Source organism: Oncorhynchus keta, chromosome 23 (genome assembly GCF_023373465.1).
Source record: "Oncorhynchus keta strain PuntledgeMale-10-30-2019 chromosome 23, Oket_V2, whole genome shotgun sequence".
NCBI lineage: Eukaryota > Metazoa > Chordata > Actinopteri > Salmoniformes > Salmonidae > Oncorhynchus > Oncorhynchus keta.
Window position 1 is genome coordinate 4689091 of NC_068443.1, and position 27694 is coordinate 4716784.

General features: G+C 42.0%; 1 protein-coding gene and 1 pseudogene across 2 annotated transcripts in view; both read right to left on the reverse strand.

Moving 5' to 3' along the window:
- Nucleotides 1-27694, reverse strand: part of vipr1a (vasoactive intestinal peptide receptor 1a) — a 137250-nt gene that overhangs the window by 9869 nt on the left and 99687 nt on the right. For both annotated transcript variants that reach the window (XM_052475994.1, XM_052475995.1), the window contains exons 7-11: nucleotides 22319-22472; nucleotides 19405-19465; nucleotides 9871-9937; nucleotides 9625-9716; nucleotides 1667-1796 (exon numbers count right to left, since the gene is read on the reverse strand). In XM_052475994.1, the coding sequence (XP_052331954.1) occupies nucleotides 1667-1796; nucleotides 9625-9716; nucleotides 9871-9937; nucleotides 19405-19465; nucleotides 22319-22472 (504 nt within the window). The remainder of the gene's footprint in view (nucleotides 1-1666; nucleotides 1797-9624; nucleotides 9717-9870; nucleotides 9938-19404; nucleotides 19466-22318; nucleotides 22473-27694) is intronic.
- Nucleotides 12541-16656, reverse strand: LOC118374474 (prenylated Rab acceptor protein 1-like; annotated as a pseudogene).

Sequence of the window (27694 nt, forward strand, 5' to 3'; positions counted from 1 at the left end):
CCATTCCTCAGCAAGCTCTGTACTGGTGGTGCCCCGATCCCAAGTCTAAATCAACTTTAGGAGACAGTCCTGGGGCTTGCTGGACTTTCTTGGGCGCCCTGAAGTGCCCTGAAGCGTCAACACTCACCTGTGTTAACGAGAGAATCACTGACATGATGTCAGCTGGTCCTTTTGTTGCAGGGCTGAAATGCATGGCAAAGAGGGACTTTGCAATTAATTGCAATTCATCTGATCACTCTTCATAACATTCTAGAGTATATGCAAATTGCCATTATACAAACTGAGGCAGCAGACTTGGAAAATGAATATTTGTGTAATTCTCAACACTTTTGGCCTGACTGTACAGTAAGTCACCATATACTAAGGCCTACATGCTATATTATTGCATGGAGGCCTTAGGAAAGAACTATCTGGAAGGATCCTAGAACCAGGTCAAATACCTTCCTACCTGGATGGATCCTAGAATCAGGTTAATGACCTTCCTACCTGGATGGATCCTAGAATCAGGTTAATGACCTTCCTACCTGGATGGATCCTAGAATCAGGTTAATGACCTTCCTACCTGGAAGGATCCTACAATCAGGTCAAATACCTTCCTACCTGGAAGGATCCTACAATCAGGTCAAATACCTTCCTAACTGGATGGATCCTAGAATCAGGTTAATGACCTTCCTACCTGGAAGGATCCTACAATCAGGTCAAATACCTTCCTACCTGGAAGGATCCTACAATCAGGTCAAATACCTTCCTAACTGGATGGATCCTAGAATCAGGTTAATGACCTTCCTACCTGGAAGGATCCTACAATCAGGTCAAATACCTTCCTACCTGGAAGGATCCTACAATCAGGTCAAATACCTTCCTAACTGGATGGATCCTAGAATCAGGTTAATGACCTTCCTACCTGGAAGGATCCTACAATCAGGTCAAATACCTTCCTACCTGGAAGGATCCTACAATCAGGTCAAATACCTTCCTAACTGGATGGATCCTAGAATCAGGTCAATGACCTTCCTACCTGGAAGGATCCTACAATCAGGTCAAATACCTTCCTAACTGGATGGATCCTAGAATCAGGTTAATAACCTTCCTACCTGGAAGGATCCTACAATCAGGTCAAATACCTTCCTAACTGGATGGATCCTAGAATCAGGTCAATGACCTTCCTACGTGGAAGGATCCTACAATCAGGTCAAATACCTTCCTAACTGGATGGATCCTACAATCAGGTCAAATACCTTCCTAACTGGATGGATCCTAGAATCAGGTCAAATACCTTCCTACCTGGAAGGATCCTACAATCAGGTCAAATACCTTCCTACCTGTAAGGATCCTACAATCAGGTCAAATACCTTCCTAACTGGATGGATCCCAGAATCAGGTCAATGACCTTCCTACCTGGAAGGATCCTAGAATCAGGTCAATGACCTTCCTACCTGGAAGGATCCTAGAATCAGGTCAATGACCTTCCTACCTGGAAGGATCCTAGAATCAGGTCAATGACCTTCCTACCTGGAAGGATCCTAGAATCAGGTCAATGACCTTCCTACCTGGAAGGATCCTAGAATCAGGTCCAATGACCTTCCTACCTGGAAGGATCCTAGAATCAGGTCCAATGACCTTCCTACCTGGAAGGATCCTAGAATCAGGTCAATGACCTTCCTACCTGGAAGGATCCTAGAATCAGGTCAATGACCATCCTGATCCGCGTGTTGATGTCTTCAGGGATGAAGGCAAAGATGATGTAGTTGATTCCGAACAGAGGTATCAACAGTAGTGTGGATTTAGCCAACCTCCTGTGGATCAGAACAACAGACAGAATGAGGGTTGATTCTTTTTTTTGGGGGGGGGCAGTATATCTTTGAATATGTTTTTACTTTGTGTGATCATCTGGAATGTTGTATTCTAAATGGTGAGCTAGACAGACAAAAACATACCAATATTATCGATATTTCTTGACTGTGGATTTGGCTAGAGAACATTTCAGATGGTTCACATTTCCAAATATCTACCAATAATCAAAAGGACAGAGGTGAAGCTAACCATCTTCTGTAGATTTGGGGGGTATTTTACAGCAATATCTCAGAGCTGGGTGTCTTTGCAGGATGTCTTTCCTGAAGAACAATATTACAAATGGTAGGCTAAAATGTTGTACAACCTGATATGAAAGTTGTGACCACTGCCCTCAGAAAAGGTGCGTCGACCAACATTTTATAGAATTTCAAAATTGTTTAGCTGGTCCGCACTGAAAAAAAGACCTCCTACACCTGTCTTTAAACCAAAGAGCAAGTTTATTCCCCCCACTTTTAATCCGTCTATCATTTAAAAAAAAATGTATTTAACTGGGCAAGTCAGTTAAGAACAAATTATTATTTACAATGACGGCCTACACTGGCCAAACCCGGATGACGCTGGGCCAAATTGTGCGCCGCCCTAAGGGACTCCCAATTACAGCCGGTTGTGATACAGCCTGGATCAATACTTATCGTAAACTTGTAGAAAGCAAAATGTATCAAACTTTACAACAGAACAATCATAAGAGATATAGAATTAACAACCGTTCTTCCTCAGAGAAATTAGCATTAGAGCAACTGACAAATGATAAGAGCCTTACAAAACAAACTCTGATTAGGGGGATGGTATGGGTTAGTATTGTAGTACAGGACACATGCAAGTATGTTGAGAAAATGTAAGAAATGCTTGCCGATCAGAAGTACTATAAACGCCTTCTGCTTAACCACACAGCTAATCACAAAACGGAATTAGATTCCTTATTAAAACTTGGTCTACAGAGCAACTGGCTTTTAGAAAAATAATTCAAATTCCTTATTATGTATTTTTCCCTGTAACTCCCGTTATATAAAGACTTAATAAGGTCCATAAGTGTCATACAAATATTCCTAATGAGACCAATTGTTTCTGGTTTGGTTGTTAAGGTGAAAATGTATCGAAATTTGTAGTCTACCATATTCAACCTTGAGGGACCTGACTTTTTTCCTACATCATAGATACTACAGGTTGCTTGTTGCTTGTTGAAAATCCACTCATTGATGAAGGAGAATGGTTTGTTACACTTCATGTTGCTGCACTTTATACAAATATAGCGAATCAAGCTGGCCTCGAGGCATTATCGTATTTTCAACAGGTGCAAATCACAAAAAAAACACCGACCAATTACATGGTAGATTTGTAAAAAATTGTTCTGTCCAAAAATGATTTTCTGTTTGACAAATGAATACTTCTTACAGATGCATGGAACAGGTACATCATTGGCACCAAATGACTGATATTAACTCTAGATTCCAATCCATCTCCTTCTCAATGGACAAGGGTACTGAAACTATTCATTTTTTGATTTAACTTGGCAAGTCAGTTAAGAACAAACTCTTATTTTCAATGACGGCCTGGAAACAGTGGGTTAACTGCCTGTTCAGGGGCAGAATGACAGCTTTGTACCTTGTTAGCTCTGGGATTTGAACTTGCAACCATTTCAGTTACTAGTCCAATGCTCTAACCACTAGGCTACCCTGCCGCCCCATTTTGTTGAAGTACAAGTGTATAAATCATCTGGGAAGCTATATGGCTACCAGTGTTTGAATTTGTATTTAGCAGCAGCTACTCTTCAAAATTAAGGCAGTTTATACAATTTAAAAAACATTACAATACATACACAGATTTCACAACACACTGTGTGCCATCAGGCCCCTACTAAACCACCACCACATATCTACAGTACTAAATGTGTGTGTGTGTGTGTGTGTGTGTGTGTGTGTGTGTGTGTGTGTGTGTGTGTGTGTGTGTGTGTGTGTGTGTGTGTGTGTGTGTGTGTGTGTGTGTGTGTGTGTGTGTGTGTGTGTGTGTGTGTGTGTGTGTATATGCATGTGTCTGTACCAATGTTTGTTGCTTCACAGTCCCCGCTGTTCCATAAGGTGTTTTTTTTTATCCATTTTTAAAATATAATTTTACTGCTTGCGTCAGTTGCTTGACGTGGAATAGTTCCATGTAGTCATGGCTATATTTAATACTGTGTGCCTCCAATAGTCTGTTCTGGACTTGGGGACTGTGAAGAGACCTCTGGTGGCATGTCTTGTGGGGTATGTATGGGTGTCTGAGCTGTGTGCCAGTAGTTTAGACAGACTGCTTGATGCATTCAACATGTCAATCAATACCTCTCATAAATACAAGTAGTGATGAAGTCAATCTCTCCTCCACTTTCAGCCAGGAGAGATTGACATGCATATTATTAATATTAGCTCTCTGTGTACATCCAAGGGCCTGTTTTGTGGCACCTGACCACACGACGGAACAGTGGTCAAGGTGCGACAAAACTAGGGCCTGTACGACCTGCCTTGTTGATAGTGTTGTTAAGAAGGTAGAAACTAGGGCCTGTACGACCTGCCTTGTTGATAGTGTTGTTAAGAAGGTAGAAACTAGGGCCTGTACGACCTGCCTTGTTGATAGTGTTGTTAAGAAGGTAGAAACTAGGGCCTGTACGACCTGCCTTGTTGATAGTGTTGTTAAGAAGGTAGAAACTAGGGCCTGTACGACCTGCCTTGTTGATAGTGTTGTTAAGAAGGTAGAAACTAGGGCCTGTACGACCTGCCTTGTTGATAGTGTTGTTAAGAAGGTAGAAACTAGGGCCTGTACGACCTGCCTTGTTGATAGTGTTGTTAAGAAGGTAGAAACTGGGGCCTGTAGGACCTGCCTTGTTGATAGTGTTGTTAAGAAGGCAGAAACTAGGGCCTGTACGACCTGCCTTGTTGATAGTGTTGTTAAGAAGGTAGAAACTAGGGCCTGTAGGACCTGCCTGGTTGATAGTGTTGTTAAGAAGGTAGAAACTAGGGCCTGTACGACCTGCCTTGTTGATAGTGTTGTTAAGAAGGTAGAAGCTAGGGCCTGTACGACCTGCCTTGTTGATAGTGTTGTTAAGAAGGCAGAAACTAGGGCCTGTACGACCTGCCTTGTTGATAGTGTTGTTAAGAAGGTAGAAACTAGGGCCTGTACGACCTGCCTTGTTGATAGTGTTGTTAAGAAGGTAGAAACTAGGGCCTGTAGGACCTGCCTTGTTGATAGTGTTGTTAAGAAGGTAGAAACTAGGGCCTGTACGACCTGCCTTGTTGATAGTGTTGTTAAGAAGGTAGAAACTAGGGCCTGTACGACCTGCCTTGTTGATAGTGTTGTTAAGAAGGTAGAAACTAGGGCCTGTACGACCTGCCTTGTTGATAGTGTTGTTAAGAAGGTAGAAACTAGGGCCTGTAGGACCTGCCTTGTTGATAGTGTTGTTAAGAAGGCAGAAACTAGGGCCTGTACGACCTGCCTTGTTGATAGTGTTGTTAAGAAGGTAGAAACTAGGGCCTGTACGACCTGCCTTGTTGATAGTGTTGTTAAGAAGGCAGAAACTAGGGCCTGTACGACCTGCCTTGTTGATAGTGTTGTTAAGAAGGCAGAAACTAGGGCCTGTACGACCTGCCTTGTTGATAGTGTTGTTAAGAAGGTAGAAACTAGGGCCTGTACGACCTGCCTTGTTGATAGTGTTGTTAAGAAGGTAGAAACTAGGGCCTGTACGACCTGCCTTGTTGATAGTGTTGTTAAGAAGGCAGAAACTAGGGCCTGTACGACCTGCCTTGTTGATAGTGTTGTTAAGAAGGCAGAAACTAGGGCCTGTACGACCTGCCTTGTTGATAGTGTTGTTAAGAAGGTAGAAACTAGGGCCTGTACGACCTGCCTTGTTGATAGTGTTGTTAAGAAGGTAGAAACTAGGGCCTGTACGACCTGCCTTGTTGATAGTGTTGTTAAGAAGGTAGAAACTAGGGCCTGTACGACCTGCCTTGTTGATAGTGTTGTTAAGAAGGTAGAAACTAGGGCCTGTACGACCTGCCTTGTTGATAGTGTTGTTAAGAAGGTAGAAACTAGGGCCTGTACGACCTGCCTTGTTGATAGTGTTGTTAAGAAGGCAGAAACTAGGGCCTGTACGACCTGCCTTGTTGATAGTGTTGTTAAGAAGGCAGAAACTAGGGCCTGTACGACCTGCCTTGTTGATAGTGTTGTTAAGAAGGCAGAAACTAGGGCCTGTACGACCTGCCTTGTTGATAGTGTTGTTAAGAAGGCAGAAACTAGGGCCTGTACGACCTGCCTTGTTGATAGTGTTGTTAAGAAGGCAGAAACTAGGGCCTGTACGACCTGCCTTGTTGATAGTGTTGTTAAGAAGGTAGAAACTAGGGCCTGTACGACCTGCCTTGTTGATAGTGTTGTTAAGAAGGTAGAAACTAGGGCCTGTACGACCTGCCTTGTTGATAGTGTTGTTAAGAAGGTAGAAACTAGGGCCTGTACGACCTGCCTTGTTGATAGTGTTGTTAAGAAGGTAGAAACTGGGGCCTGTAGGACCTGCCTTGTTGATAGTGTTGTTAAGAAGGCAGAAACTAGGGCCTGTACGACCTGCCTTGTTGATAGTGTTGTTAAGAAGGCAGAAACTAGGGCCTGTACGACCTGCCTTGTTGATAGTGTTGTTAAGAAGGCAGACAGCGCTTTATTATAGACAGACTTCTCCCCATCTCAGCTATTGTTGTATCAATATGGTTTGACCATGACAGTTTACAATCCAGGGTTTCTCCAGGCAGTTTAGTCACCTCAACTTGCTCAATTTCCACCTTATTCATTACAAGAATTAAGTTGAGGTTCAGGGTGACTGTTTTGTCCCAAATACAATGCTTTAAGTATTTAGGAATAACTTATTCGTTGCCACCCACTCTGAAATTAACTGCAGCTCTTTGTTAAGTGTTGCAGTCATTTCAGTCGCTGTAGTGTCTGATGTGTTTAGTGTTGAGTCATCCGCATACATAGACACACTGGCTGTACTCAACTCATGTCGTTAGTAAAGATCGAAAAAAAGTAACAGGCCTAAACAGCTACCCTGGGAAATTCCTGATTCTAACTGGATTATATTTGAGAGGCTTCTATTAATGAACCTGTGTTCTGTTAGACAGGTAACTCTTTATCCACATTATAGCAGGGGGTGTAAAGTTATAACACATATGTTTTTCCCAGCAGCAGACTATGATCAATAATGTCAAAAGCTGCACTGAAGTCTAACATACAGACCCCACAATCATTTTATCATCATTTTATCTCAGCCAATCATCAGTCATTTGTATAAGTGCTGTGCTTGTTGAATGTCCTTCATTATCAGTGTGCTGAAATTCTGTTGCCAATTTGTTCACTGTGTAATAGCATTGTATCTGGACAAACACATTTTTTCCCGGAAGTTTACTAAAGGTTGGTAACAGGCTGCTTGGTCACTATTTGAGCCAGTAAAGGGGGCTTGGGTAGCGGAATGACTTTAGCTTTCCTCCAGACCTGAGGGCACACGCTCTCCAGTAGGCTTAAATTGAAGATGATTACAGGAAGCCAAAAGATAAAAACCTCCTTATTGCTCGCAAATAGTTACCATCCGTGAACGCTCAAAAGAGTTGACCAATAAGCCAACTTTATTACATACGCCGAATCTGTAGTACTGACAAAGAATATTCAGAACATACAGAAAGTATGTTTACGCCAAAGAAATGACCTAAAAGATTGGCTGCAATGTGCCAATGAAAAGGTGAAGGATGTTAAAATGAATCACCTCTTCACAAAGCACGTTAGAACAACAAAACTTTCCTCGGTGAATTGTGCTATGATGTTTAATCCGACAAACTTCATCAACTCTCCGGTGATTAAGCACTGTCATGTCATGTTGTCAGACAACTCATTAAATGCCTCCCAACACCCCCCTCTATTTACAAACAAACGGTTAACCTTCTACAGGATCCGTGTCCCCCCCCTGTGGGACGGTTGAGCTAACGTGTGCTAATGTGATTAGCATGAGGTTGTAAGTAACAAGACATTTTCCCAGGACATAGACATATTGGATATGGGCAGAAAGCTTAAATTCTTGTTAATCTTACTGCACTGTCCAGTTTACAGTAGCTATTACAGTGAAATAATTCCATGATATTGTTTGAGGAGAGTGCAAAGTTATGAACTTGAAAATGTATTAATAAACCAATTAGACACATTTGGGCAGTATTGATAGAACATTTTGAACAGAAATGCAAGGGTTCATTGGATCAGCCTAACACTTTTCACATACACTGCTCCCATCTAGTGGCCAAAATCAAAATTGGGCCTTACCTGGAATAATACATTATGACCTTTCTCTTGCATTTCAAAGAAGATTAAAACATGTTTTTTTCCATAACGTATGCTTTTTCTTTGTATTATCTTTTACCAGATCTAATGTGTTATATTCTCCTACATTAGTTTCACATTTCCACAAACTTCAAAGTGTTTCCTTTCAAATGGTATCAAGAGTAAGCATATCCTTGCTTCAGGTCCTGAGCTACAGGCAGTTAGATTTGGGTATATCATTTTAGGCGAAAATTGAAAAAAAAGTGTCCGATCCTTAGGTAAACGAGTAGGTGAGCTCCTGCAATTAATGACAGAAAGGGTATCAAATCAAACTCCTTGCTAATCCACATGGGTGTCGTGTGTATAATGTAAAAAATTCCAAAGAACTCTCTACAGGAGAGTTCTTTCAATATTGCCACCTCTGCGTTTAGCCCAAACCTTTTCTATAGAAATACACTGTAAGTGTATTGGCCCGCTTCCAGTTCGATGAACTGCTTCCAGTTCAATGGCCCGCTTCCAGTTCAATGGCCCGCTTCCAGTTCAATGGCCCGCTTCCAGTTCAATGGCCCGCTTCCAGTTCAATGGCCCGCTTCCATAAAATGTCTGGCAACAGGAGAGGCGAATCACAGCGCGTAATGTTGCTGCGTCGTTCATTAAGACGGATTGTCAGTCTCCGTGTTGTCTGACCAGCGTAAAATTAACAAAAAAAAAATGAACTAACAAACTACATGAGTTGTAGGTTATACAGGAGTCTAGATTATATTTATGGTTGATAATGATCTGCTTCAAACATACGTTTTACAGAAAGCACAACTTCTACACGCAAAGTGACCTTTTATGAATTACAGGTTTTTTTTGGGGGGGGGGGAGTGAATGTTAGCTAACTATAGTTTATATAGTAGGTATCTTATAACGAGATCACAATGAAGAACCTTGAGACGCTGATGACACTAGCCTCCTTTATACCTGGCGCTGACATGCCTCCTCGTCCTGATATTCCCCTGCTGTTGTCCTTATCTTATCTGTTTGCACTTCATATGATCTGATAGCAGTCAGATCACAATGCGTCATCTACACCTGTCTAAAATTGTGGGCACAATCAGAACAAAGGACGCATGTTAGAACCAGGTGTAAATGGGGCCTAGGCTGAATACGTTTGTCTATCTAAGCACCCCAATAATGCACGCCCAATTTTTCAGTTTTTGATTTGTTAAAAAAGTTTGAAATATCCAATAAATGTCGTTCCACTTCATGATTGTGTCCCACTTGTTGTTGATTCTTCACAAAAAAATACAGTTTTATATCTTTATGTTTGAAGCCTGAAATGTGGCAAAAGGTCGCAAAGTTCAAGGGGACCGAATACTTTCACAAGGCACTGTATATTGACATCCTGATATGAACACATCTTTAGTGAATTCGAATCAAACAGCTGGGAAAGTAAACAACAACAAAACCTACGAGTATTGATGAGATTCCTTCCTTCCTATGTCTCTGCAATTCATTTTCTGACGCAGGATCCGGATTATGCAGATGAACAGGATGAAGTTGACCTGGGTTTGGGAATCAAAGAGGGCTGACATTCAATTACTGTAATGTAGAGTTCTATGTAAAATGTCAATCATCGGCTAGGCCAGTGTGTGTGTGTGTGTGTGTGTGTGTGTGTGTGTGTGTGTGTGTGTGTGTGTGTGTGTGTGTGTGACATACCAGTATGGTCAGTAATATTGGCATTTTGATGATCCACCAGGGATGGTCGTTAATAATGTCCCAACACCTATAGAGGACAGAGGGAGGAGCAGAGGATGAAGATGTCACCCACACACACACACACACACACACACACACACACACACACACACACACACACACACACACACACACACACACACACACACACACACACACACACACACACACACACACACACACACACACATTATTTAGATACTAATGGATACATACAAAGTTAAGGCAAAACTCTCTTTACCATTTTATAATTCAAAATGACCAAAATGTGTATCATTGTAAAAAAAATGTTTTTTAAATCATTCAATAAAATATGAAATTGTACATGGATTTTTTTTGTCAAGGTTGCCTATTGTGGGGAACACTACAATATCAAGTCCTCCTTACGGCCTCCATAGAGACCAACCATTCATCACCACAGGAAATTCGTGGCAGGTTCAGGTAACATTGCTACAATGCTACGGTGGCCATGTAATGTGGCATTGGCAGTTTATAATAATCATTTGTCTAACAAATTCATACCTTGGTTCTATGAACTGAATAATTGGGCACTGCAGTATTTTATTTATTTATTTTATTTAACCTTTATTTAACCAGGAAGGCAAGTTGAGAACAAGTTCTCATTTACAATTGCGACCTGGCCAAGATAAAGCAAAGCAGTTCGACACATACAACGACACAGAGTTACACATGGAGTAAAACAAACATACAGTTATTAAATACAGTAGAAAAATAAGTCTATATACAATGTGAGCAAATGAGGTGAGATAAGGGAGGTAAGGGCAAAAAAGGCCATGGTGGCGAAGTAAATACAATATAGCAAGTAAAACACTGAAATGGTAGATTTGCAGTGGAAGACTGTGCAAAGTAGAGAGAAATATTGGGGGAGCAAAATAAATAAATAAAATAAATACAGTAGGGAAAGAGGTAGTTGTTTGGGCTAAATTATAGATGGGCTATGTAGAGGTGCAGTAATCTGTGAGCTGCTCTGACAGCTGGTGCTTAAAGCTAGTGAGAGAGATAAGTGTTTCCAGTTTCAGAGATTTATGCAGTTCGTTCCAGTCATTGGCAGCAGAGAACTGGAAGGAGAGGCGGTGAAAGTAAGAACTGGTTTTGGGGGTGACCAGAGAGATATACCTGCTGGAGCGCGTGCTACAGGTGGGTGCTGCTATGGTGACCAGCGAGGTGAGATAAGGGGGGACTTTACCTAGCAGGGTCACCTTTTTTTTTTTTAAAACACCCTTAAAAAAAACAAGTATCCCATAAAAATATACATGTACAGTGCTTGCAGGAAGTATTCTAACCCCTTTACTTTCCCACATTTTGTTGTCTTACAGTCTGAATTTAAAATGGATACAATTGAGATGTTGTGTCACTGATCTACACACAATACCCCATATTAATCCCAGTGGAATTTTGTTTATAGAATTTGTTTTAAATGTATAAAAGAGGACATGTCTTGCGTCAATAAGCATTCAACCCGTTTGTTATGGCAAGTCTAAATAAGTTCAGGAGTAAAAATGTGCTTAACAGAACAACGAAAACTCATATGACCCATGTCGTCCAAAAAAGTTACACTTTTGAATCATTTGTCCATAGAACATTCTTCGGAATGGTCATCCAGGTTGTAACGATGTGCGCTGAAAGTTCAGGGAGTGAGTTCAGGGAGTGAGTTCAGGGAGTGAGTGTTTTTTTCTTTTTCTTGGGTAGGATAGTTTATTGCACTTCCCAATTGTCATTAAAAATACAAAAAAATAGCAAAAAGATAGCATAACATGTATGAAATCTCTCTCTATATATTTTTATATATATTGATCTTTAAATGTCAAAGCCATAAAGCAGAGCTAATAAATTATGAAAAGTTACCCATAAACACTGCACCACATGCCTGCACACGACTAAAAGTAGATGCAGTATGTACAATACAAAATATGATTTAAACATAATGCTTGATCACCATTAGGTATCTGGAATATCCACTAAGCATTGCTTTAAAGTAAATGCAATTTGTCTAAAAGAATCATTACTTCTACTTGGATTAATACATTGTAAAGCTGCAAATGGCACTTCTTCCCCAGTCAGAGAAGGGTTGGCGATTTGATGTTACTTCCCTCATTCAGTTGTATGGTGCTCACTGAGGACTTATTCAACATCAGCTATATAGGATAAAACATTTTTAAAAATCTGAATTATTACTGTGGCGATGTTAAAGCTCTTTGTGACATGTCTTGAGTTGACCGAGTGACATTTTGTATTATTAGATATCCACAAGGGAACATTAAAACGGAAGGTAGAGGCAATAAACAAAAGGCTGACTGATATTAAACACAAAATGAGAGGTATCAGTCACATTTGGAAAAGACAGTATGAAGTGTGCTGAGGTACATGAACCACGTGTCAGTCACTCTTTGTGCGTACGACAGTCAATCAACATATTCTTCTAAATTGAGTACTATTAGGGTCTTACGGAGTTGTCGAGGGTCAGTAACAGCAAATCACTTCAGAGGCATGACAAGGTGCATTCTTTGTTGTATTAAAAAAAGGTCAAAGGTGAGTGTTGAGGGTTCACACAGAGAAAGATAAGAGGCCAAAAGGCTGTTTTAGCATGGGCAGCACCATTGAGGGCTTCCACTGTGCTTCTGCCATTTTAAAGTAGTCACCCGCGTGGGGATTCTTATGGGTTGTAGCCTCAATGGCGCTGCCAATGCTGTCACAGACGCTATAATGGCACAGATACACAGATTCTTCTATCACCATGCCTTCACACAGGCTCCATGAAGAGTTCCTCCATTTCCGATCCTCCCTCCAGCTCTCGGGAAGGCAGCGTGAGAGCCAATCACAAACATCGTCGCGCCCAGGACCCAAAACATCCAACCAGAACACAGGGAAAGAGACTGCCCCAGCCAGACCCAATTGGTGAGGTCCGGTCACCTCTTTTCCAAAGACGACCAGGGACTTGAGGTGGATGATGTAGAAGGCACCAACAAACACTGCCGAAGCGGCATGGGAGAGCTGATACTGCAGTAGAGGTAGAGGCCGAGGAAGATGAAGGTGTCGTTGCTGTTGTAAGTGTCAAAGTTGTGCACCACCCTCTGGCACAGTTCACCTAAGTTGCGGGGCTTGGTGAACTTCCTGTGATCCACGAAGCCAGCCCAGGGACGGATGGACGCACGGCGACGATCAAACCACTCCTTGGCCACACCGGGCCAGAGGCCTTTGGGCAGCCACAGCCTTCCCTTGACACCTCCGGATCCAGCAGCGTCGGCTGGCTCAGCGCTGAAGAGTTCCCCTGCCTTGGAGTCCATGTCTACAAGGCAGTTCTCACCCTTTGGGACACCAAATTTCATTCGAGTAACGGATGCCGATGTAGGAAAGATGTAGGAGTAGTTGAAAATGTTTACTGCACTGCTGTGCTCAGAAATACAAAAACACAAAAATGGACTTCTGCTGGGCTGTTGCTCAGCGGATGTGATCTGGCGGAGTAAGTGTTTTAATAAATAAACACAACATAATACAAAATAAGAAACGCGAACAACGCAACAGACATGACACTGGAACAGAAACAATAACGCCTGCGGAAGGAACCAAAGGGAGTGACCTATATAGGGCAGGTAATCAAGGAGGTGATGGAGTCCAGGTGAGTCTGATGACGCGCAGGTGAGCGCCATAACAAGCAGCCTGGTGACCTAGAGGGCGGAGGGGGAGCACACATGACAGTAGCCCCTCCCCGACTTCTTACCGCAGAGGCGCAGGAAACCTGTCAATCCGGCTAAGACGCAGCAGCATGGTGACCTAGAGTGCCGGAGAGAGAGCATACGTGATGGTACCCCCGGCACGTTCGGCTCCAGCTGCAGGACACCAACCAAAGGAATGATTCTGGGGATCAGGAGTGGACCGGTCACCCCTGCTGATGCGCGGGAACCTGACAGACCGGCTGAGGCAGGGGAGCCTGGCGATCTGGCAAAGGCATGAAAGCCCGACGAACCCGGCTGAGGCATGGGAGCCTGGAGAGCCGGTGGAAGCAGGGGAGCCTGGCGATCCGACTGAGGCATGAGAGCCTGTAGCGGCTCCCGGACCTGACGTCATTTCCCCCGAGAGAAGGTGAGCCGTTATTCTGTAACGATGTGCGCTGAAAGTCGGGAAGCAAGTTCAGGGAGTGAGTGTTTTAATAACACATCATAATAAGAACCAGGAACAACGCACAGATGTGACACAGAAACAATAACGCCTGGGGAAGGAACCAAACGGAGTGACATATATAGGGAAGGTAATCAGGGAGGTGATGGAGTCCAGGTGAGTCTGATCAGGTACGCATAACGATGGTGATAGGTGTGTGCCATAATGAGCAGCCTGGTGACCTAGAGGCCTGAGAGGGAGCACACGTGACGTGACACAAGTGCTTTTTGGCAAACTTGAGTCAAGCTTTTGAATAACATGGGCCCCATTATGCCTGGCGAAAACCAAACATTGCATTCCACAGTAAGAACCTCATACCAATGGTCCAGCATGGTGGTGGTAGTGTGATAGTTTGGGGGATGCTTTGCTGCCTCAGGACCTGGACGACTTGCCTTAATAGAAGGAACCATGAATTCTGCTCTGTATCAGTGAATTCTACAGGAGAATGTCAGGCCATCCGTCTGTAAACTGAAGCTGAAGTGTAGCTGAGTTACGCAGCAAGACAATGATCCAAAACACACAATCAAGTCAAAATGAAAATAGCTAAAAAAATCAACACATTTAAAGTTTTGTAATGGCCTCGTCAAAGTCCAGATCTAATCCCAATTGAGATGTTGTGACAGGACTTGAAATGAGCAGTTCATGCTTGAAAACCCATAAATGTTTCTGAGTTAAAGCAGTTCTGCATGGAAGAGTGGGGCAAAATTCCTCCACAGCGATGTGAGAGACTGTTCAACAACTACAGGAAGTGGTTGGTTGGAGTCAGTGCAGCTACAGTAAATTCCTCCACAGCGATGAGAGAGACTGTTCAACAACTACAGGAAGTGGTCATACAGTACCAGGAAGTGGTTGGTTGTAGTCAGTGCAGCTACAGTAAATTCCTCCACAGTGATGTGAGAGACTGTTCAACAACTACAGGAAGTGGTCATACAGTACCAGGAAGTGGTTGGTTGTAGTCAGTGCAGCTACAGTAAATTCCTCCACAGCGATGTGAGAGACTGATCAACAACTACAGGAAGTGGTCAGATGGAGTCAGTGCAGGTAAAGGTGGCACAACCAGTTATTGAGTGTAAGGGGGCATTTACTTTTTATCACACAGGGGAATTGGGTGTTGCATAACTTTGTAAATTAAATTAAATAAGTATCAATTTTTTTTTTTTTTTGTCATTTCTACATTGTAGAGTAATAGTGAAGACATCAAAACTATGAAATAACACATATGGAATCATGCAGTAACAAAATATAAAATATATTTGAGATTCTTCAAAGTAGCTAGTTTTTTTCTTTATTTTCTACTGTTTTCTACATTATAGAATAATAGTGAAGTCATAAAAACGATGGAATAACACATATGGCATCATGTAGTAACCAAAACAGTGGTAAACAAATCAAAATATATTTTATATTTGAGATTCTTCAAAGTAGCTACCCCTTGCCTTGATGACAGCTTTGCACACTCTCTGCATTCTCTCAACCAGCGTCATGAGGTAGTCACCTGGAATGCAATTCAATTAACAGGTGTGTCTTGTTAAAAGTTCATTTGTAGGATTTCTTTCCTTCTTAAAGCGTTTGAGCCAATCAGTTGTGTTGTGAAGACATCCCTATTTGGTAAAAGACAAGATTATAATTTTTTTATTTAATCTTTATTTAACCAGGCAAGTCAGTTAAGAACAAATTCTTATTTTCAATAACAGCCTAGGAACAGTGGGTTAACTGTCTGTTCAGGGGTAGAACAACAGATTTGTACCTTGTCGGCTCAGGGGTTTGAACTTGCAACCTTCCAGTTACTAGTCCAACACTCTAACCACTAGGCTACCCTAGGCAAGAACAGCTCAAATAAGCAAATAGAAACATCAGTCCATCATTACTTTAAGATGTGATGGTCAGTCAAAGTAGAACATTTCAAGAACTTCAAGAAGTTTCTGCAAGTGCAGTCGCAAAAACCATCAAGCGCTATGATGAAACTGGCTCTATGAGGACCGCCACAGGAATGGAAGTCCCAGAGTTACCTCTGCTGCAGAGGATAAATTCATTATTCGTTACCATCATTCGTTACCAGCCTCAGAAATTGCAGCCCAAATAAATGCTTCACAGATTTCAAGTAACAGACACATCTCAACATCAACTGTTCAGAGGAGACTGCGTGAATCAGGCCTTCGTGGTCGAATTAACAAGAGAATGGAGAATGGAATTAGTCACATTTGATTTAAATGTATTGGATTTTCCACAAACGTAACACTTAACAAAAGGTTAATTGCTTTGCCGTTTTTTTTCTCAGTATTACTTCAGTGCCTTTCTGCAAACACAAAGTTTTATTTTTTTCCCCACTCTTGTCAATTAGATTAGTATTTTAGAGTAACTACAATGTTGTTGATCCATCCACACTGTTTTAAAGTCATCATTGACCTCATTGTGAAATCCCTGAGCGGTTTCCTTCCTCTCCGGACTCCTGTATCTTTGTAGTGACCGAGTGTATTGATACACCATCCAAAGTGTAATTAATAGCTTCACCATGCTCAGAGAGATATTCAGTGTCTGCTACCATTCACTGCTCGACTGAGGGACCTTACAGATGATTGTATGTGTTGGGGTAAAGAGAAACATATTGACAGAAGACATTTCAGCTTATAATTTTTGAATGAATTTGTAACAAATTCCTAAAAACATAATTCCACAATTACATTATTGGATTTTGTGTGTAGGCCAGTGATAAAATAAAATAAAATCTAAATTGAATCCATTTTAAATTCAGACTGTAACACAACAAAATGTGGAAAAACTGGTGTGAATTCAAATCAAATCAAATTTTATTTGTCACATACACATGGTTAGCAGATGTTAATGCGAGTGTAGCGAAATGCTTGTGCTTCTTGTACCGACAATGCAGAGATAACCAACAAGTAATCTAACTACCAATTCCAAAACTACTGTCTTATACACAGTGTAAGGGGATAAAGAATATGTACATAAAGATATATGAATGAGTGATGGTACAGAGCAGCATAGGCAAGATACAGTAGATGGTATCGAGTACAGTATATACATATGAGATGAGTATGTAAACAAAGTGGCATAGTTAAAGTGGCTAGTGATACATGTATTACATAAAGATACAGTAGATGATACAGAGTCCAGTATATACGTATACATATGAGATGAAAAATGTAGGGTATGTAAACATTATATTAGGTAGCATTGTTTAAAGTGGCTAGTGATATATCTTACATCATTTCCCATCAATTCCCATTATTAAAGTGGCTGGAGTTGAGTCAGTGTGTTGGCAGCAGCCACTCAATGTTAGTGGTGGCTGTTTAACAGTCTGATGGCCTTGAGATAGAAGCTGTTTTTCAGTCTCTCGGTCCCAGCTTTGATGCACGTGTACTGACCTCGCCTTCTGGATGATAGCGGGGTGAACAGGCAGTGGCTCAGGAGGTTGTTGTCCTTGATGATCTTTATGGCCTTCCTGTGACATCGGGTGTTGTAGGTGTCCTGGAGGGCAGGTAGTTTGCCCCCGGTGATGCGTTGTGCAGACCTCACTACCCTCTGGAGAGCCTTACGGTTGTGGGCGGAGCAGTTGCCGTACCAGGCGGTGATACAGCCCGCCAGGATGCTCTCGATTGTGCATCTGTAGAAGTTTGTGAGTGCTTTTGGTGTCAAGCCGAATTTCCTCAGCCTCCTGAGGTAGAAGAGGCGCTGCTGTGCCTTCTTCACAATGCTGTCTGTGTGGGTGGACCAATTCAGTTTGTCTGTGATGTGTACGCCGAGGAATTTAAAACTTACTACCCACTCCACTACTGTTCCCTCTGCTGTTTCCTGTAGTCCACAATCATCTCCTTAGTTTTGTTGATGTTGAGGGCCCTCACCTCCTCCCTGTAGGCCGTCTCGTCGTTGTTGGTAATCAAGCCTACCACTGTTGTGTCGTCCGCAAACTTGATGATTGAGTTGGAGGCGTGCGTGGCCACGCAATCGTGGGTGAACAGGGAGTACAGGAGAGGGCTCAGAACGCACCCTTGTGGGGCCCCAGTGTTGAGGATCAGCGGGGTGGAGATGTTGTTGCCTACCCTCACCACCTGGGGGCGGCCCGTCAGGAAGTCCAGTACCCAGTTGCACAGGGCGGGGTCGAGACCCAGGGCCTCGAGCTTGATGACGAGCTTGGAGGGCACTATGGTGTTAAATGCCGAGCTTTAGTCGATGAACAGCATTCTCACATAGGTATTCCTCTTGTCCAGATGGGTTAGGGCAGTGTGCAGTGTGGTTGAGATTGCATCGTCTGTGGACCTATTTGGGCGGTAAGCAAATTGGAGTGGGTCTAGGGTGTCAGGTAGGGTGGAGGTGATATGGTCCTTGACTAGTCTCTCAAAGCACTTCATGATGACGGAAGTGAGCTCAGATGACGTTTAGCTCAGTTACCTTAGCTTTCTTGGGAACAGGAACAATGGTGGCCCTCTTGAAGCATGTGGGAACAACAGACTGGGATAGGGATTGATTGAATATGTCCGTAAACACACCAGCCAGCTGGTCTGCGCATGCTCTGAGGGCGCGGCTGGGGATGCCGTCTGGGCCTGCAGCCTTGCGAGGGTTAACACGTTTAAATGTCTTACTCACCTCGGCTGCAGGCGAGTCCGCATGTTTTAGTTGCGGGCCGTGTCAGTGGCACTGTATTGTCCTCAAAGCGGGCAAAAAAGTTATTTAGTCTGCCTGGGAGCAAGACATCCTGGTCCGTGACGGTGCTGGTTTTCTTTTTGTAATCCGTGATTGACTGTAGACCCTGCCACATACCTCTTGTGTCTGAGCCGTTGAATTGAGATTCTACTTTGTCTCTATACTGACGCTTAGCTTGTTTGATTGCCTTGCGGAGGGAATAGTTACACTGTTTGTATTCAGTCATGTTCTTTCTGAGGGCACTGTATATATAAGAAATGTACCCTTCTTTGTCCCCTAAGGCAGAGTTTCCTAAACTTGGTCCAGGGGCCCTTCCTGGTTACACATTTTGATTTTTGCCCTAGCACTTTGTCTGTACCTGTTTAAGTGCTACTGTTTTATTTCTGGGTGTACAGGAAAGGGCAGTAGGATGTTTGCCATAGGTTCATATTTTATTATAGTAAATTGACAGCATTTTCTGTGAGTGTTTCATGGATGGACTACTAGCATACATTCATTGCTTGTTGAGATACATTTTCAATTGCAATGTGGAACACGGCATCACAGGATATTCAAAACACCTGTTGACAGAGGAGGAGATTCTGAGAAAAAAACAAAACACTTTCTAGACAAACAAACACTAACACAAACAAACTAACAAAATAGCAGTGAACTTACCCAGAGTGTTTTAAATAAGCCTTTGTAATAACCCAAGCTGTGATAAAAACAGTTGGCGCTCCTGTGAATATCAGAAGACAAACAACAACAACAAAAAATGTCAACAAACCGTGTGAGTTCACTGAAAAAAAACAGTTATTGCCATGAGATGATGATAAAGGTATCTGTGTCATGGGGCATGCAGACAAAACATAACACCGTAGCTGTTTGAGCCTCAGTCACTATTCCAGCCGGCTACCACCCGGTGCTCAACCCTGCAGCTTAGAGACTGCTGCCCCATGTACAAAGTCATTGAACACTGGTCACTTTAATAATGTTTCCATGCTGTTTCACCCACTTTGAGTGTGAAAAACCCAGCAGCGTTGCAGTTCTTGACACACTCAAAACCGATGCGCCTGGCACCTACTACCATACCCCGTTCAAAGACCCAAACCAGTGTGCCTAGCACCTACTACCAAACCCCATTCAAAGACCCAAACCAGTGTGCCTGGCACCTACTACCATACCCCGTTCAAAGACCCAAACCAGTGTGCCTGGCACCTACTACCAAACCCCGTTCAAAGGCACTTCAAACTTTTGTCTTGCCCATTCACCCTCTGAATGGCATACAGACACAATCCATGTGTCAAATGTCCAAAGGCTTAAAAATCTTTCTTTAACCCGTCTCCTCCCCTTCATCTACACTTATTGAAGTGGATTTAACAAGTGACATCAATAAGGGATCGTATCTTTCACCTGGATTCACCTGGTCAGTCTATGTCATGGAAAGAGCAGCTGTTCTTAATGTTTTGTCCACTCAGTGTATATATATTTATACTCCGGTCTCTGACATTGCTAGTTCTGTTATTTCTTAATTTTTCTGGATTATGTGTGTATAGTTTATTAATATTATTATTATTATTATTATTATCATTACTGCTCTGATTGAGCTATTAAAAGCATAAACCTTGATTTGATTTAAATATTAATTTGTTTGGTCCAGTCTGACACAATGTTCAAACACAACGCTATCAACTCAACACAACGCTATCAACTCAATACATCACTGTTCAAACACAACGCTATCAACTCAATACATCGCTGTTCAAACAACGCTATCAACTCAATACATCGCTGTTAAAAAACACAACGCTATCAACTCAATACATCGCTGTTCAAACACACAACGCTATCAACTCAATACATCGCTGTTCAAACACAACGCTATCAACTCAATACATCGCTGTTCAAACACAACGCTATCAACTCAATACATCGCTGTTCAAACACAACGCTATCAACTCAATACATCACTGTTCAAACACAACGCTATCAACTCAATACATCGCTGTTCAAACACAACGCTATCAACTCAATACATCACTGTTCAAACACAACGCTATCAACTCAATACATCGCTGTTCAAACACAACGCTATCAACTCAATACATCGCTGTTCAAACACAATGCTATCAACTCAATACATCGCTGTTCAAACACAACGCTATCAACTCAATACATCGCTGTTAAAACACACAACGCTATCAACTCAATACATCGCTGTTCAAACACAACGCTATCAACTCAATACATCGCTGTTCAAACACAACGCTATCAACTCAATACATCGCTGTTCAAACACAACGCTATCAACTCAACACAACGCTATCAACTCAATACATCACTGTTCAAACACAACGCTATCAACTCAATACATCGCTGTTCAAACACAACGCTATCAACTCAATACATCGCTGTTCAAACACAACGCTATCAACTCAATACATCACTGTTCAAACACAACGCTATCAACTCAATACATCGCTGTTCAAACACAACGCTATCAACTCAATACATCACTGTTCAAACACAACGCTATCAACTCAATACATCTCTTTTCAAACACAACGCTATCAACTCAATACATCACTGTTCAAACACAACGCTATCAACTCAATACATCACTGTTCAAACACAACGCTATCAACTCAATACATCACTGTTCAAACACAACGCTATCAACTCAATACATCACTGTTCAAACACAACGCTATCAACTCAATACATCACTGTTCAAACACAACGCTATCAACTCAATACATCACTTTTCAAACACAACGCTTTAACGATGATATTCTAACACAAGTACACAACGCTATCAACTCAATACATCACTTTTCAAACACAACGCTTTAACGATGATATTCTAACACAAGTACACAACGCTATCAACTCAATACATCACTTTTCAAACACAACGCTTTAACGATGATATTCTAACACAAGTACACAACGCTATCAACTCAATACATCACTTTTCAAACACAACGCTTTAACGATGATATTCTAACACAAGTACACAACGCTTTAACGATGATATTCTAAAACAAGTACAAGACATTTCAATCAGTCAGGTAGAAAAGAAAACAAGCAACCAGCGTGACATTCTACATTTACTTTTCAGATTACCACTCTGTAGGTAAATACTTCAAAACAAGGATCTCCAGTTTGGCGACACTCATATTCTTCATTATCTCTGGAGTGGGTTTTTTTTTAAATCCAGAAATGGACAGTATGCCTTTTTACTTAAAAATCTTCTTTAAATCCTGTAAATACATGGTCACACTGACATTTTGGTTATCAGGTGATCAGGTGTGGATGAGTAAGGCACTGAATGTTTTTAGGTATGAATGCAACACAAGTTTCTGGAAGTGATTGAGTTACTCTTTAGAAGTAATATTAATCTAATGTATAAACAGCGTTTATCAAAATCGTGCTAGCCTTATCCAAGTACAAGTAAAAAAAACATTGACATATTGTGTCTCCTTAAAATAAAAACAGCCTGAATATGATCATCAACATTCACAGCCACACATTGCATATAATCCTAATGGGATTAAAGACACAATTGGAGATGTGTTACAGTGACACCTACCCCAGCCAATCAGAATATACCACCAGAAGTACTTCCTCTCGGAGAAGAAGGAGACAGCCAATAGGGTGTGGACGTAGAGGCCTTCGACCAATAGCCAGAAGTAGCTGGTCATGATGCCGTACTGGAAGAAGACAACCCCTGCCTTACATCCCACCTACGGAGAGAGAGAGCACAGTATCAACACAGAAATTGCAGAATCGCATTAGTGTAAACGTTGGGGGTTATCAGGGCAAGCATGTGAATGGACAAAGCTATCGATAATGTGACCAGCATTCATTCCTATGTGAAGACGCAATAGCGCATTGAAGTTAAATTAAGTCGGTTAGGATGGTGTTTTATGGAGAGATAACATGCGCGGTTTGAGCAACTCCAGGAAGTAATGCTGCAAGCTAGCTCACTGCTGCCCCCCTCTCATTGACTATTTCAAGTTGAAGGCCGACCGGGGTACTGCAGGCTGCCGTTATCATCTAAATTACTCTTATTTACTTCTATGTGTGATTTTAAAATAATCGGTTCCAGGACATACATCTGGTGAATTAGAAGCAATTATTGGTACCATGATTGTCTTCTAAAAATGTTTTTATATGCACAAAGATTGCCCACAAAGATTGCCCACAAAGATTGTCCACAAAGATTGCCATTTTTCCATTCACTTTAATGGATGCAGGCTGACAATGTCTGCAGTACCATGGTCGGTCTTGAACTTCCGTGGCTTCAATGAGAGGGGCCAGTCATTCTTCACTGGTTTGAGTCATGTTGGGGACAATTTTAGGATTTTAGCTAACCCTAACCCTTTTTCTAATCTTAACCGAATTATCTTGGGTAAATTCTCCTAACCTGTTACGAAAAGTCACTTCTGCGAATCAAATCAAACTTTATTTATCACATGCGCCCCGAATACAAGTGTAGACCTTACCATGAAACGCTAAAACTTCTTGTATTCAGCGTGTGACAAATAAAGGTTGATTTGATTTGCAAAAGTGACTTTTTCGTAGCAGGTTAGGAGAATTTACCCAAGAGAATTAAGGCACCTATCTACTCAAAGGCGGCAGATCTACACGGGTTCTGAATAACATGATACTCCATGCAAGTTAGTCAGATGATTGAGAAGGAAAACCTTGATAGCACTTTTTTATTTTACCAGGCAAGTTGACTGAGAACACATTCACAGCAACAACCTGGGGAATAGTTACAGGGGAAAGGAGGGGGGATGAATGGGCCAATTAGGTGACTGTTTGAGGGCCAGTTTGGGAATTTAGCCAGGACACCCAGGTTAACAACCCTACCCTTATGATAAGTGTCATGGGATCTTTAGTGATCACAGACAGTCAGGACATCCATTTTAACATCCATTCTGAAAGACAGCACCCTACACAGGGCAATGTCCCCAATCACTGCCCTGGGGCATTGGGATATTTGTTTTAGACCAGAGGAAATGGTGCCTTCTACTAGCCCTCCAACACCACTTCCAGCAGCATCTGGTCTCCCATCCAGGGATCAACCAGGACCAGCCCTGCTTAGCTGCAGAAGCAAGTCGTTAGTGAGATGTCGGGTGGTGTGCTGCTGGGTTACTTTTCCCATACACCAAATGTCACATTTTCTCAGTCTATTTATAAACATTCAATCCTTAGGTAATCAAACAATATACATTTCAAACTAACTGTCGTTCTATAAAACCAACACTGTAATGTTAGATTAGATAGTGGTTATGAGCTATCATAACGAGTTTGCATGTCTCCTCTTTAAGCTGTTCCTGAGGGTCCCTCTTTATATACAACATGTCTCCCCTAAGAGTTCTGTACAAGCTGTTTCTAATGGGCTGTCTACATGTCAGATTAGAGCAGTGTTTCTCAATCCTGGTCCTGGGGAGCCATAGGGGTATACCTTTTTTTGTTATTGCCCTAGTATTCACATACTTGAATACTAATACTGGGGTGGCAGGTAGCCTAGTGGTTAGAGCGTTAGCCTCGTAACTGGAAGGTTGCAATATCGAATCCCCGAGCTGACAATGTAAAATCTGTCGTTCTGCCCCTGAACGAGGCAGTTAGCCCACTGTTCCCCGGTAGGCCGTCATTGAAAAGAAGAATTTGTTCGTAACTGACTTGCCTAGTTTTTAAAAAATCAACTCATCATCAAGCCTTTTGATTAGAATCAGGTGAGTTCTAGAACAATAACACAAAAAGTGTACCTCTTTGGGTCCCCAGGAACCAGGATTGAGAAACACTGCATTTAGATAGTCGTTCTTATGACTACGAAATATGGTGACTTTTGTATAGCTTCAACACTACTATATGTCCTTTCTCCTGTAAAAGTCTCCTACAACTGTCTCCTAAAGGTTTGTCTTCAAACATGTCTTCTGTGAGGGTACCAGCTGTGTTTACCAGCCCTGTTAATGTACAGTATATATCATGGAGCAAGCACTCCACAGGAGAAAACTCTGCTCAGAGTGTCACTAAACACACAGCCAGCCGTTAAACAGCAAACCATCCGTCACACTTTAAGCTAATAAACATAGACCAAAGGAACTTACAGAGCCTTCAGAAAGTATTCATACCCCTTGACTTATTCCACATTTTTGTTGTGTATAAAAAATGTTTTATTCAATTGTGTTTTTTCACACCCTTCTACACACAATTGATTTATATAACGAGGCAAGTCAGTTAAGAACAAATTCTTATTTTCAATGACGGCCTAGGAACAGTGGCATATAACATATATACTGCCTTATTCAGGGGCAGAACGACAGATTGGTACCTTGTCAGCTTGGGGGTTTGAACTTGCAACCTTCCGGTTTCTAGTCCAACGCTCTAACCACTAGGCTACCCTGCCACATCTACACTCTAACCACTAGGCTACCCTGTCGCCTCTACACTCTAACCACTAGGCTACCCTGCCGCATCTACACTCTAACCACTAGGCTACCCTGCCGCATCTACACTCTAACCACTAGGCTACCCTGCCACCCCTACACTCTAACCACTAGGCTACCCTGCCCCATAATGACAAAGTGAAAAGTTATTATTTTTTTCAAGTTGATTGAAAATGACATTCAGAAATATCTAATTTACATTCACAACCCTGAAAATATTTTTGGAATATTTTGATCCTGTACAGGCTTCCTTCTTTTCACTCTGTCATTTAGGTAAAGTATTGTGGAGTAACTACAATGTTGTGGATCCATCAGTTTTCTGCTATCACAGCCATACAACTCTGTAACTGTTGGCCTCATGGTGAAATCCCTGAGCGAGGGACCTTACATATATGTCACGACTTCCACCTAAGTCGGGTCCTCACCTTGTTCGGGCGGCGCTCGGCATTGCCGGTCTTCTAGCCACCATCGATCCACTTTTCATTTTCCATGTGTTTTGTCTTGTTTTCCCTCACACCTGGTTTCAATTCCCACAATCATTTGTTGTGTATTTAACCCTCTGTTCCCCCCATGTCTTCGTGTGGGATTGTTTATTCCAAGTGCTTGTGCACGTGTTGATTGGTGCGCAGCGGGTTTTTGTACCCAATTATTCTTGTTATTTTTATTCCGTGGGTTTTGCTATTAAACTGCTCCGGCTATTACCAAGTTCTGCTCTCCTGCGTCTGACTTCCCTGCCACTGAATATACAATATAATTGACTCACAAAATGAGTCCTTGCAACTTATTTTGTGACTTGTTAAGCAAATGTTTACTCCTGAACATATTTAGCTTGCCATAACAAAGGTGTTGAATACTAATTTTTAATTTTAATCTGTCAAAAAAAAAATGTCTAAAAACATAATTCCACTTTGACATTAAGGGGTAATATGTGTAGACCAGTGACAACAAAAAAAATCTTAATTTAATCAAATTTAAATTAAGGCTGTAACACAACAAAATGTGGAAAGAGTCAAGGGGTGTGAATACTTTCTGAAAGGTACTGTATGTATGACATGTATATCATTGCTGAGTAACAAAACCTAGCCTTACTGCCAGCCATGACCTTGCAGATCTGAGAGGATTGTATAAGTGGAATCATTAAGGATTACACCCATTCTGAGAGCAAGCCTGCATTTATAAATTCTGTTTATATATCCCTCCAATCCCAGAACACCAGTCGGCAGGGGAGCTAGGGGATCGATTTAGTTCATTCAGAATATACTGTATGTGGTTCTAGTCCCTTTTTCATTCAACATAAGACAACAATAGTATGGTTAAGAGTTAATTAGTTCTTCTGGATTTGCAGCTGTGGCAGAGTTTACTGACTACACTTCAATGTGATTCAATGTGATTCAAAGCCAAGCCAGCCCTCCTCTGTCTCTCAGCCAGGCAGCTCACCTCACCGCTAGTCACTTCTGAGTGTTTAGCAAACAGGAACTCTCCCTAACATCCTGTTACATGACTTCATTAGGGAACACTCTCCAAAGAGTCGACAAACACTGTTACACCCTGTATGCTATAAACGAGGCCTGGAAAGCAACGCTCAACTCAAAACTAAACCCAGGAAGGAACACAAAGCTTTAAAGGCAACAGCACTCTGTTTGAGTAATGAATCAAATGAGAGGGAGAGAGAGAGAGAGAGAGAGAGAGAGAGAGAGAGAGAGAGAGAGAGAGAGAGAGAGAGAGAGAGAGAGAGAGAGAGAGAGAGAGAGAGAGAGAGAGTATAGAGAGAGAGAGCAAATGAGATAAGAGAGAGAGAGAGAGAGAGAGAGAGAGAGAGAAAGAGAAAGTGTATATACAGTGAGTGCAAATGACATAAGATAAGGGAGTTAAGGCAATAAATAGGCCATGGTGGCGAAGTAATTACAATATGGCAATTAAACACTGGAATGGTAGATGTGCAGACGATGAATGTGAGATACTGGGGTGCAAAGGAGCAAGATAAAAAAAAAAAAATACAGTATGGGGATGAGGTAGATAGATGGGCTGTTTACAGATGGGCTATGTACAGGTGCAGTGATCTCTGAGCTGCTCTGACAGCTGGTGCTTACAGCTAGTGAGCGAGATATGTAATCAATAATCAAGGAAAGTATCCAACAAACAAGTGTTTACATTCTAGCCCCTCCCTCTAAACAAGTGTTTACATTCTAGCCCCTCCCTCTAAACAAGTGTTTACATTCTAGCCCCTCCCTCTAAACAAGTGTTTACATTCTAGCCCCTCCCTCTAAACAAGTGTTTACATTCTAGCCCCTCCCTCTAAACAAGTGTTTACATTCTAGCCCCTCCCTCTAAACAAGTGTTTACATTCTAGCCCCTCCCTCTAAACAAGTGTTTACATTCTAGCCCCTCCCTCTAAACAAGTGTTTACATTCTAGCCCCTCCCTCTAAACAAGTGTTTACATTCTAGCCCCTCCCTCTAAACAAGTGTTTACATTCTAGCCCCTCCCTCTAAACAAGTGTTTACATTC